The sequence below is a fragment of the Lissotriton helveticus genome, chromosome 7, assembly GCF_964261635.1.
Source record: "Lissotriton helveticus chromosome 7, aLisHel1.1, whole genome shotgun sequence".
Taxonomy (NCBI): domain Eukaryota; kingdom Metazoa; phylum Chordata; class Amphibia; order Caudata; family Salamandridae; genus Lissotriton; species Lissotriton helveticus.
In genome coordinates this window covers 1827919812-1827933224 of record NC_136068.1, presented here as the reverse complement: position 1 = coordinate 1827933224, position 13413 = coordinate 1827919812, and the positions used below count along the sequence as shown (strand labels likewise).

The 13413-nt window shown below is 41.8% G+C and overlaps 1 protein-coding gene across 1 annotated transcript in view; it reads right to left on the bottom strand.

Annotated features, from left to right (window-relative positions):
* Positions 1-751: 751 nt before the first annotated feature.
* LOC144769728 (ly6/PLAUR domain-containing protein 8-like) overlaps positions 752-13413 on the bottom strand; it is a 52715-nt gene continuing 40053 nt past the window's right edge. Inside the window, exons 4-5 of the mRNA XM_078653909.1 lie at positions 11286-11435; positions 752-882 (exon numbers count right to left, since the gene is read on the bottom strand). Of these exons, the coding sequence (XP_078510035.1) occupies positions 752-882; positions 11286-11435 (281 nt within the window). The remainder of the gene's footprint in view (positions 883-11285; positions 11436-13413) is intronic.

Below are 13413 nucleotides of genomic sequence, written 5' to 3'. Positions count from 1 at the left end.
TCTTGGGTTTAAGGAGGAAACACAGGTCAGTGGCAGGGCAGGCACCCTGCTTCAGATTCCATACGAATGGTGGCCAAGCACTGTTCATGGAGATGGAGATGGAGCTGGCATTGGGAGGTCATGATGATGGAGCATGAAGAAACTGAAGAGGGCAGAGCTTGAGGTGCTCATAAGCCTGTTACAGTCACTCTCTACCTCCCACTGCTGTGCAGGCACTGAATACATGAAAACCATAGTGGGAACATTCAGATAAGAAACCCCTCTTTGAAGCTCCTACCCATGGCATGCCTCATACATTGTGACTGACTAAATCCATATTAATTGTTTACACAATCTGTGTGTACAGAATTCATTGGAAAGTGTTGTTCATGCTGAGAAGAAAGGCTTTATTGTGACTCCTTATGGCTGCTAAGGAAGGAACACTTAAGCTGGGCTCAATGTACACAATTTGTTTACATAAAAATAGGCCAACCAGAGTTGACTGGGGATGTCCTCATTCCAGGCTGGTGTGGCTCAATACATGAAGCGGAGATGGCAAGGTGGCAAAATGGCTCCTGGAGAATTCTGTGAACATTACACAACATGTTTCTTTTCCATGTGTCGTTTGGAGGCTGCAATACATCCAATCACTGTCAGCTTTAGATACCTCATTAAAAAAGGCTTAGCATTGTGTTGTGGGTGCAGGTGCTTTTGGAGTGGTACTACTGGCATTCACTCTAAGCTTGGGCATCATGCAGGTGTATGCGCCATCTCAAACTAACAGGGGGGGTGTACATTTGAAATCATATTGGTACATCCTCTCTCCTGCAGGGTTCAAAGCGTTGCGGTCGCAGGACTCTTTGGTAATGCACCCACGCAGGCTCCACAGCTGCGAAACCTCCCCTGTGGAACAAGAACATATACACAAGATTCAGTAATCAGTAGTACTACACAATCTGAGATTTAATGATTTAGACAGAGATTCTTCAAACAACCCAACTCGAGCATACACACAATGATAATGCATGAATTGTCTGGATCTCTTGGAAGAGTCATTGTGATCCTGTGCCCTGGCAATTGGGGCCCAGATGCCCTTAGTACGGTCTGCATGGCACCTCGCTATAGTCAGCTCAGCTGCCATCACATATTGTCTTGCCTAAGACTTGTCCCAAGACAGTGGAAAAGGCACCCAATGAACACTCTTAACGAGGATACTGCATCCATCAATCAAAAGATCACATCAGAGCACAGATGTTTATCAGTCTCTCCCCAGAGCCCAGTGTTGTAACGGTCTGCCATGTGACAATGAGATTTATGTATTTTTATCATCTGTTGTTCCTGGGTGCTACTCGTCGGGTGGGCAGTATAGTGAAACATCATCAAAAATAAATGACACAGTGTAGCACCCAGGGACAACAGATGATAAAAATACATAAATCGCATTGTCACATGGCAGACCGTAAATGAAGTGTATGCATTAATCTTTATCGTTTAATCTCTGGATAATACTTAATTGATAACTAATCGTGAATATATAGTCTAACAGATATGTTTTAAACATTTGAAGATAAACCCCTGACGAAGAGCCGTGATGGGCTCGAAATGCATTGGGTGAAAGAGATTATTTCAGGAGAAATACTTATGCTGCATTCCGTGCTTTAGGATAAGGCCACGTGCATTCCTACAGCGTTTAAAGGAAACAAATGCATCTACAAGTGTCTTACATGTGACAGACCAACGAGAATGAAATTGTACAAAAAATGGATTAATTTGGAATAAAAACTGATTAAATGGATTTACTGTGGCATTATTGTAATGCGCAATTCAATACTGTGCGTCCGGATTGGGGCGTCAATACGCCCCAGCGTTTGAAGTGATGAGCTTTCTGAAAGTGTCATTTCCAAAATAGTAATATAAAATCTGACTTTCACATTAATTGCTTTTAAAATGAGTCCTTAAAGCATTTTCTCACTTTCCCCTACTGATGTTAATCATTAGAAGGTGTTATAATGTAACCCTGTCTTTTCCTATGAGAGGGCGAGTCTTGCTGCACTGAAAAACGACTTTGTAGGTTTTCTCACATGTAAAACTTTAAATAAATGTGCACTATGGAGTTATATATAGTAAAACTTTGCTTACCTATGGAAACTTACCTTCGCGATATTTGTGTTCACGTTATTTTGTCTAAATACCATCTTAATCTCAGGTTTACTGCTATAAAAGTTTTGAATTTCACAGCAATATGATTGGACTTTCTTTGTTAATTTAAGCATCGGGCATTTTATTAAAGGCCCAGTAGATCCCATTTTGCATCTCTAAAGGATTCACAGCAGTCTATGGGTGTGTGGGAGCTCCATGACAGAAGAGAATAAACTGCTTTTCCTATCCAAAGAAAACTCTAGTTATGAATTCATTAAGTTGCCAAAGTGGCTGGAATGGACTTATAACTTGGTGTGACCTTGAATGAAGAAGAAAGAAGAAATTTGCCATTGGAAAACCAGTCTGGGTAGTCCTGAAAGCCATTGGCCCATCCCGTAAGCACAGAATATATTTAAATCTTGCCTTTTCTTTACTATAGTTAGGAAAAAGGTAATACAAAAGAGTAGGCAGACAATCAAGGCGGACTGACATCCATCGTCTCTTACAAAAGAAATTAACCATAAAATAACTGTGTTGGCTCTTCTACTGATATTGATTAGTGCACTTCGCTCATGAAACACTCAACACTCATTGTAGGTGGATGTAGCCTAGTATTCAATGGAAGATGGACAAAGACTGGCTTCCCACAGGAGCAGCTTTATGAACTTGGTCTTAAAACCAACATTTCCCATTACGCCAGGTTGAGCTTTAGTGGAGTACACTCAGCTATGCTGACGTCTCTCAATAACAGTAGGTTATCTCCACTAAATAAACACATGTATTGATGGATTAAATTAGACTTGAGGAAACTAATGGCAGCTGAGTGACTGAACACTAAAGATGCCTTTAAATCCACTATCAGGATAACCAAAATGATAGCAGTTGTACATGCTCCATTAAAACTCTCAGCCGTCTCTTATACTGCGGATGATAAGACCTTTAATGGTAGCACAAAAAATGGATGGGAAGCACAGGTTAATCTCTTCAATGGATCCCCTTCCACCAGGTGAAAGCAAATTGAAACATATCTTAAAATTAATCCAGAAACTGTTTCAGTTTGACAAGAGTTGGCCCTTTTCACACTGGATTTGAACATGGGTATGTGTCCAAGGGAAAGGTCACGAGAAAACAGGCATGGGTGATTGATTCTGAGCTGGTGGCATAAGTGTAAATGGTTGGAGAGCAGCACCAAAATGCATTTGTGAGAAAGAAATGTTTTTGTGGGGATGTAGGAAAGGATGTAGGAAAGGGACTTTCGTTTCCCCAATCCCAGTGCCTTTTCTTTGTTACTTACGTCCATTTTTGTTCATGGCCCATTTGTTTTATTTTGTTATTTTCTCACTAGACCCTTTCTTTTTCTTTTAGATGTTTCTGCCAAACTATCAAAATACACCAGTTTTGCAGATTTTTTAAATAAGAAAAGGTATTTGCCATTGGACACAGCTCTTTTCATGCCACTGTGAATGGCCAAGGTGGGACGACAATGTCATGCACATATGGCCAGGCATAAAAAGATGTGGTTTGGACATGGAGAAAACCACAGAGACAGACCCCCTCTAAACTACAGGCAGCAACAGTGAATGAGACAGAAAATCCACATGGGGAGAACAGCATGGTGGTGCATACAAAAGTGGCAGGCAAAAAAGTAAGTGACAGACTACTTTTTCTCAATCAAAAGAGTAAAACTCTGTGACAAGCCAAGAGAAAAGGGAGAAGAATAGATTATAACCTGGGCCAATCAGAGTCCAGCGGAAGGAAAGGAGTGGGACCCTGAAGTATAAAAGGAGGGGAAGGGAAGCAAAGCAGAATCATGAGCAGAAGAGAAAAACCAGACGAGAAGAAAGACTCATGAAACACCTGCCTAAGAAGGTACATATCCTGTTACGCTGATTATGGAACACCAAAAAGAAGTACCTTGAAGAAGACTATTTGTGAGAATGGAGAGTGCTCTGCAAGAGACAGCGAACAAAAGTGAAGAGATGGTGGTAGTGACCAGACTTCTGCTCCCTGCGACAGAACCTGGGGTTATTGTGCGTGGGCTTAGGGAATTTTATTCAAAGCTGTCTTGCATCTCAATATTTGTCCTCAACAGAACTAAGGGCAGTGCTCCAGGCTTTAATCACATTCTAACTGAAATGGAGCATTACAATGTTACCTCCTAAAAATAATTGTGGATAAGGCTGTGTGTGTAAACCCAGCCTTCATGACATTCCCTTATATTCCAGTAAATTAAATGCTATTGCTTAGTATAAATCAGTGTGGAAAACTAGAAGGAGCTATTTTGGAACAGCCGTACTCTCTCTTCGAGATGTCCTGCACCCCCCCAACAGGTCTTCCACATTCTGCCTGGACTCACAAGCCCCCATCCTGGCCACCCATGGATCACTATGCAGCTGCCCCTGAATGTAGACAAGACAGTTATTTGAGACATGGACAAGGTCAAGAGGTGCCCTGGAATCAATCCATATATTTGAGAGGGATTGGTAAAGCGTCGGCTCTTAGTCTTTGGAAGACGCAACCTAGGTGCGCACTAAGATACCTCCCAAGCTAGGTTGAAGCCCTACCCAATGCTGGGGTCTGCAAAAGTTCAGACCCAACAAAGACCTCACCATAGATGAATCATGGCTATGGAAAGTAGAGTAGGAAATTGGCCTGACAGCAGGTGAACGCTACATTTAATCATTAGGCCCCACAAGGGGTAAAAGGCACAATATTACATGGCAACGCAGTGCATAATGGTTGGAGGTATGGCATGCTGAGTATGGAATATTAAGATACGAGAATATCGTAGTCAAAATATCAAGGAGAGTGGTATATATTGGTAAATGTAGCTTTACAATACTTTACTCCACAGCGATGTACCATGACAATGTATATACCTATAAGTTATGTATACGTGAAATTAAGAATCGTAAATCTATACTTACCTGTATATACTTACCTCCTCGATGTTTGGGCCCTCAATATTTCGGATACGATATTCTAGTATCTCGATATTTCAAACTAGATATTCCTAATGCTGACTTGTACATTACAGAGGAGCAGGTCAGCTTTCTAGTGCTGACTCTGCTATAGGCCCCATTGCACATAAAAATCTGGCCGATGTGTGAACGCTCAGTTGGCACGCCGATGAAGCGCCAAAGGCAAGCCCGTCTGCTCTTGGACAGTGCCAGCGGCCAGAAATGCTATTCTTATGGGCACTATTTTTAAAGAGGGAAGGCATATCCAGTACTCTCTGTTTGAATTATTGAACTGGCGTCCTACAGATAGGAGGAAGGATTGTGGCATCCTAAACCTAGCTAATACATTAACACACTGCTGTGCTTGCTATAACTAGTGAAAACAAGGAAGGCTTGGGTCCTGTACTCCCCAGACTGGACCACCCAAATATTGAAATCACAGAAAGGTGTTAAGGGAGTTTTAAAAAAATATTAGCGATCAACCTGAGACCACTAGTTCTGAGGTTTTAGAGCATTTATTCTGCTTAGTTTTGTGACAAAAATGTTTACAACAAACCAATGATCACAAGACAAACATCGATAAATTATGTGTGTTTGTCTTGTGATCATTGGTTTGTTGTATACATTTTTGTCACAAATAACATTTGGTTTTCTGTATGTGTTTTATATATTGTCTCACAAAAGAAATGGTTCTAAATCACGCATACAAATGTGTTGCAATTGTGTGATTCACTAATGTGGTGTTTCCTTTTAAAATACATGTCCAATTGCTGTTCACGGCTGTCGAGAAAAGTCTTTACATCGATTGGCCTTAAACAAGGGTGAGTCCTTGCGCCTCATTTATTTAATCTTTTTATTTCAGATCTTTCCGGCAATTTAAATGCTTGTAATGCACATCCTCCGAAACTAGGTGATCTACAGCTCACACACCTGGCTTATGCTGATGAGATTGTCCTCATGAGCCAAACGAAGGTGGGCCTAACCAGATTAGTAAAAGAACTCTCAGTCTTCCTGTTGGCAAACAAGTTGGCCTTAAATGTTACAAAAAGTAAAACAATGTTGATAACGAATTGCCGTGTTTCAAAACATGATATTTAGTTAGACAGAAAACCATTAGAGAAAGTCTCAAACTATAAATATCTGGGCTTTTTTATAGATGACAAGCTTGATTTAATAGACCAGAAGAAATATCTGACGCAAAGAGCAGGAGCATTGATATTTGGTCTAATTACTCTGGCGAAGAAATTGGAAGGTCCATCATTAAAACCTCTTTTAATCGTGATGGCGAACAAGGTTCTTCCCACCCTGACATATGCAAGTGTGGCAATGCATGGAAAGGACGCCGACCTATTAAACAGTTTAACAACTAAAATTTATAAAAAAGTTCTTCGACTACCCATCATGTGCTCACCAGCGCAAATGCGACTTGAATTTGGCTTAAAAAATGAAAGGCTGGGCAGACTATATTCATACATTAAGGTGTGGTACCAGATTAAGCAAAAAGCAACCGACAATAATCTTAATACCTACCTATGGCAAGAGTTGAAATCACACAAAAAATCAAAAGCAAATCAATTCATTACATATGCTTTGGAGGTCACATGTTCAACAAATCTTTGGGATAAAAATCTGCCATTCCCAGCATTTAAACAGGCACTAAATAAAGTGGCCACATTTCACTCATTGGTTACGGACAAAGAAACTTTTCCCCATCGTTCTCATTCTTGGGCTGTGATCAATGGTTATTAATCACTAACGCCAGCATTCTATTTGGAAACAACATATTCCAGTTTTTATTAAGAAAAAGCTGATGTCATTGAGGTTTGGTAAATTTCAAACCCTGGCTGAGGAACCAACTTGGAAACAGCACTCTGCCATCACATGTCGACTATGTGGTAGCCCCAAAGAAGATCTAATACATATAATTTGTCATTGCAAGATGATAACCAAGGAAGGACATATTTTTTAAAGCATATCTTTCGGATTGAGAGGCTACGAACATGTAGATCCGCCATTATTGGAGGCTTGAATGCGACTGCCCCTCAAACACATTGCAAGCTGGTTAAGTTCTTGCAGGCATTCGAGAAACGTCTAAAATAATAGGAAGATTTTAACTGTTAATAAACCACTCTTTGCCTGACTGTTTTTATCTTGATCTGAAGGAAAATAATCTAGTTTTAACTCTTGTTCTTACTAAATGTTCTTTCTCCTTTTTAAAGAGAATCTTAAATATTTTAATAACGGTTGTGTGATGTAAATCAAATTGTTATGGTTTTAATTAACTAAACAATAAAGATTAAATAAAAAAAAATACATGTCCAATTGATTTATGAATTTATTTTTGAATTATAAAAAGTAAGCAGAATCAATGCTCAAAAACCCCAGAACCAGTGGTCTCATGATTATCTCGAATGTTTAAAAAATCCTCACCTTTCTGTGATTTCAGTGCTTCCTATAACTGGCACTCCGTGGTAACCATGGATCAGGGAGTGCTTGTACCTACTAGCAAGAAGGGTGTGAGATCAATGAAAGGGGAGATCACGCCAAGGAGGAGATTTAATGTGCTTTAGTTAATGCATGTTCATTGGTTCATTGGAAGTGTGTGAGTTGATCCAAACGCTGGACCTAGAATCTCTGTTTATTGCTGAAACTTGGCAAAGGAGAACTCAGGAGCTGATCTGGTGGCAGCCTCCCACTCCCAGGTTATAATAATGCCAGGTTTGACCAGGCCCTTCGCAGAGGTGGGGGACTGGACATTATAATTAGAAGTTAGATTAACTGTACCTTAGCAGCTTGGGCTGCAAGATACCTATGAGGTGGTGTGGTTCAGACTCAAAGCTATTAGTAAAAATACTCTCTCTGGGCTCCTTGTTTACTTCTTCCCTGGCTCTCTGACTCAGTTTATCGAGGCCCGGGCCATGTGTTGGAACCCTACATTGCAAATCCCAACTTTGCAATATTGGGTGAGAAGGGGTGTAAAGATTTGGTTAACTTTCTTGAACTTATAATATATTTTGGATACACCCAATTGGTCAAATCCCCAACCCATATAGCTGGCCATATGTTGGATGGGATTATCACTAACCACTCGGCCTTGGGTGTCGAAGATATTCTCCCTTTAAGTTGTGTTGATCACTGAGTGGTGACTTTTAAAATTATACTGCAGAAGGGGGCAAAATAGGTGCAGTGTAAACCTATATTATACAGGAGTTGGAGTAAAGTCTCCTCCAATGTAATGGAATCAGCATTTAGAGAGGCCCTATTGAAAAATAATTGTTCACAGGGACACACCGCAGAAGACTTTAATGTTTGGGTGATGGCCGAAATCGACCATGTTGCTCGTATTAAATCGAAGATCTGCACTAGAGCTAAAGTGTCTGCACCTTGGTTCTCAGAAGAACTGAAAGACCTCAGACGGCAGTGATGGAGGCAGGAACGGAAATGGAGGGCAAATTTTACTCCAGAGGAGAATGATAAGCATAAAGAACTGATCTTTATGTATTAGCAAGCCAATGTGGTCCCCAAATCCTCTCTCTACATATACAGAATGAGGTTTGTCAGCAGCACCCCTAACAAACATTTTAAGGTGGTCAAAGAGCTCTCTACTCCTCTGGTCCAGCAGTCCTTAGTGAGCTCACAAAGTTTCTTCAACAATGATGCAGTCTACTTCAGGCATAAGATCGTGAAGATCTAGTCCGACGTCAGCGTCATTGAGGATAGGCTTCCCCCACGTTTGAAGCGGACGACCCTGCTGACTGGCACTCCTCTGCAGTCATGGCTGCATTCCTTCCAAGCTCCCCCTTGAAAGTAATAAATGATCTCATGAAATCAGACTCACATGATGGGTGTGTATCCAAGACATTAGAAGGATGCAGAAGTCATTCTCCTTAAAAGAAAAACCTAATGGAGACCCAGAGGACCTAAAAAATCATCTCCCAATCACTCTTCTACCCGCACTGGCAAAAATCCTTGAAAAATATGTCAACCAGGAATTAGCTGAGTTTATTCCTGTCCAGGACCTCTTGGATCCTTCACACAATGGGTTCTAAAGTGGTCACAGCACTGAGTCGGCGCTGGTTGCCGCTGCAGATTCCGTTCGTTGCTAAGTAGATCTAGGAGGCGCTGCTATCTTGGTAATGCTGGATCTGTCAGTGGCATTTGATACGACGTCCTCAAACCACTTGGTTCAAAGATGACATTAAGAGGGGCTGAGGGACACTGCTCTGGACCTCTTGGGTTCTGTTCTGACTAATAGGACCCAAATAGTCAGCTACGGTAATTTCAGAGCAGAGCTGTTCTGGCTCCCTGGTGTGGTCCGCAGGGATCCTCCCTCAGCTCCTCTCTATTCAACCTATATGTCGCCCCCTTTGCTGAATTGATATGTTCGTTCTGCTTTCAGGTGTTGCCCTACATGGACGACACACATATCAGATGATCTGCTGCTGGTAGCAGATAAGTTAAAACTCTGTATGAATGGCATTAACACCTGGATGAAGGATAACTGCTTCTATTGGACCCCCTAAAAGATGGAGATCTTGGTTTTTGGGGCACAACACTCGGGGTGGCCAGAACTCTGTTGGCCAGAGACCTATGGTTCTTTACCCTCACCAATTGTTTCTGCTAACATTTTGGGGTGTATTTTTGATAACACTCTTACTTTTGACTCCCAGGTCAGTAGGACTGTGAGTTCCTGTTTTTTCATTATCGAAACTCTGACAAAGATCTTTCCACTTATTCCTGCTGAACTCAGAGTAGCAATGGTTATTGCCTCAATTATTTACTACTCCAATGCTTTATACTTGAACATCAATAAGTCCTTGCTTAAGAAGCTTCAGGTCATTCAGATCTAAACCCCTTTCATTAAGGGATGGCATGCGCTACCTCATTGGCTGCCAGTTAGGAAGCGTGTGATACATATAGGGCTCTGCATGGCCCATTTGGTTCTCCACCATCAAGGGCCTGAGGCCCTTAAAACTACAGTCCAGTGGTGTACCCCTAAAAGACAGCTTAGATCATCTTCTCCTAGGAAGGTGACCATTTCCAGATTCCGTAAAGGCAGGTGAGGCGGCTGCTCTTTCTCTGTACCAGCAGCTAAACTATGCAACACCATGCCAGCACACATTATGAGGTTGGACTCCTTTGTGGTGTTTCGCAAGCAATTGTACACCAGCTATTCTACCTTCTGTGATTGTAGCTCTCTGAACTTCGCGGTTCTATTTCATCCTTGTATTAGAGCTTTGACGCCTTTGGGCTTAGTGTGCTCTACAAATCGCATTCCATTTCACTCCAACACACCCCACACACACCACCCAAAGTGTGGGAGCTCATTAAGATAGTTACCATCTTCACTGGGCAGAGAATCTAACCTTGCCTGGGCACCGGCCATCATTGCTTGCATTCAATCGGCAGCTTGGAGGGCATAGTGCCTTGCAGCCAAATGCCCGCTCTCTGGTCCTGCACATTGAGGGAGGAGATGAGCTGCTCCCATGTAGTCCTGGAGGCCTTCCTCAAGCTCCATGTCTTGACTCCTATTGGGATCTGGGGAGGCCTGACCTCTCTTAGACTGTAGTGACCATAGTGGGAGGTCTCACAATTCAACTTCATCATCAGGGAACTCTTGGGTCTGCTGGTTTACCACTTTTAGTGAGTCTGCTGTACACGCTGCCACGCAGCGTAGGATCACCACCAGTGCAGCGTATCAGTAACTCTAGGAGCTTTGTAGTGTCTTTATGCTCGCCAGGCACAGATCTAGCACTGTCACCATCATCTTTGACCATAATTTTCTTTGAGACTCCTCAATCCCTACAATTCTTACTCTTCTTCATAAGAACCAACATTTGCACCAGAACCCCATATGTGCACCACCAGGCCTAGTCATTGCAGTCGGAGCACACGGCAGAATGTGGCCGGTGAGCCCTGTTGCAGCTGTGTGTATGTGTTTCTTATCTTGGGTACACGGAATAAGGAAGTATGTGTTTGCATTCAGTGGTCTGTAGTGCTAGTACAATGCAGTGTACAGTGAGCTCAATATTGTTCATAGTATGATGTATTTCCAATACTGATCTTGTCTCCCACTCCTGATGCTGCCATGCCTGATCAGAACTTCATCGCCTTGTTTCATGGAGGTTCTAACCACCTCAGTAAGGCTCACTCATCTCACACCTGGCTGATTATACCTGTACAAACTCCAGTGTATGCATTAGTTACCTGGTCTGGATGCAGATCCATTGAAGCTGCCGCAGGTGTCCTCTTCCCCGATGCACGGGATTTTCTTAGTCGGGTTGCAGAGGACCGAGATCTCACCATTGAAGCAAGCGTCACATGTATATCCATTGGGGGTCTCGTCTACATCAGTCACTGCAAAAAAATGTGGAACAAATGCAAAGTGAGAGGCTGCTTCCATGACAACAGAGGAAAAGAAGGATTAGACAGAGGATCATACCTTTAGTCTGGGAAATGGGAGACAAGTCTGGGCTTTAATAAAAACCTTTTAAGCCTGACCCAGACCCACCACCTACCCAACAGTATGATAAGAGTGCTCACAGTATCCGAGAGTAGAGAGCAAGCAAAGTCTGTGGGACAACCCCTCCCCAACTTGCTGAACTCCATCTCTTTCTCCACTTTATATTCTATGAAGATGTGGGCTCTATACAAATTCTTAGAATCCTATATGTTTTAGGTTAAAGCCAAGCTTTTTAGATTTCGCTCTGGAGCCTGTAAGAAGAAAAGGAGGCTCCAAGCACAGTTATGGCTATGGGTTACTAGTTAGTCTCATAGTTTAGGGTAACCATTAACGGTCCTGCTCTGTGCCCATCCAGGAGTAGTAAACATGTGGAGATGTGTAGAGTGCTTCACGTTTGAGGTGCTTTTACTGTAGTAAAGTAATGATCTCTGTAAGCCGGTCCAGTAGGTTGAGCTGCCAAGGAACACTTTCTTACAGCCCCAGCACTTCCAGTCAGTGTTGTTTTGTGATCTAGGTGAGGAATATTGAGGGCAAAATAATGAATGGCCACAATATCATGACCAGATATCACGAGACAAAACATTGAAGGGTAAGTTTGTATATACCTTTTCTATCCCTAACTGCACATGTGCTACCTTGATGATAAATGTGTGCTCAAGGTAAATAGATGCAGAGTTAGGAATAGTAAATCCTTACCTCCCTCTGCGCACTTACCTGTTCAATATTTTGGGCCATTTGTATGAACACATTTTCCCAGGATGTATGACGTTACAACGCATACTTTTACCACGCATACCATTACAACGCAGTTTTTACCACGCATACCATTACAACGCATAGCGCTTTGGGGTGCTGGATAGTGAATAGTTTAATTTACTATTCCAACTCCATTCCCCGTGGACACAAGGGAAGGTTATTGGATAGTAAATTAACCTATTCCCTATCCTAGAGCGCCCCCCAGCGCAATGCGTTGTAATGGTTTGCGTTGTAATGACCGCGTTGCAATGGCAGTGCGTGGTAAAAATTTCGTTGTAAAGGTTGTATACCATTTTCCCATAGACACAGAATGGGTAAAACCCTTTGATACATCTGGCCCATTATCCTTAATATTCTCTACAACAATGCTGCTGTACTGCAACTGCTCACATCTATGGCCACATTTCAAATGAAACCTGTGCACAGATTCAAAAACCTTAGTTGTTTTAGTCCAGATCTGAGACAACAATTACTCTGCTCGAATTCCACATTCATTAGACCAGTCCCAGTATAGTGTTTCACAGATTGAACAACCTTAACAGATCAATACCTTAAAAAGGTGCAAAAAAAAAAAGTTTTTACAATTTAAAAAGAAACCCTTTAATTTTCTGGATTACTTAAACATACAGGTGCCTTATCCAAAATATCATATTGAATAAAAAGCGGCTTTAATTGCTTTAGACGCACCATACATAATGTTGTGCACAAAAAAAAATGATCAAAATCCTGAATCCCCTCAGTGCATAAATTGTATGTTTCTTTTGTTCTGCTGAGATTTTTCAATTCCCCGGTAACACTCCTTAGTGGCAGCATTTGTAATCTTATGAGGAGAATCATTCAATGGACTTCATGGTTCAATTTCCAATGCCTATGTGATTGCCTACATTTTACACTAGACAAAGTGTGGATCATTTCATAGCTACCTTTGGAAGGCAAGATGCCATATCTTGTGCCATGCTAAGCAAGCAAGAGCTTTTAAGGAAAGATTTGAGCTCTAATACCTCAATGCAACCAATGCATCTAGTTGTAATTTAAATAAGTTCAAGGCAACATAAAGATTTCTCAGGAAGATGCTATCTGATCTCTGAACACTAAAGATATCTCTCCATTGTAACC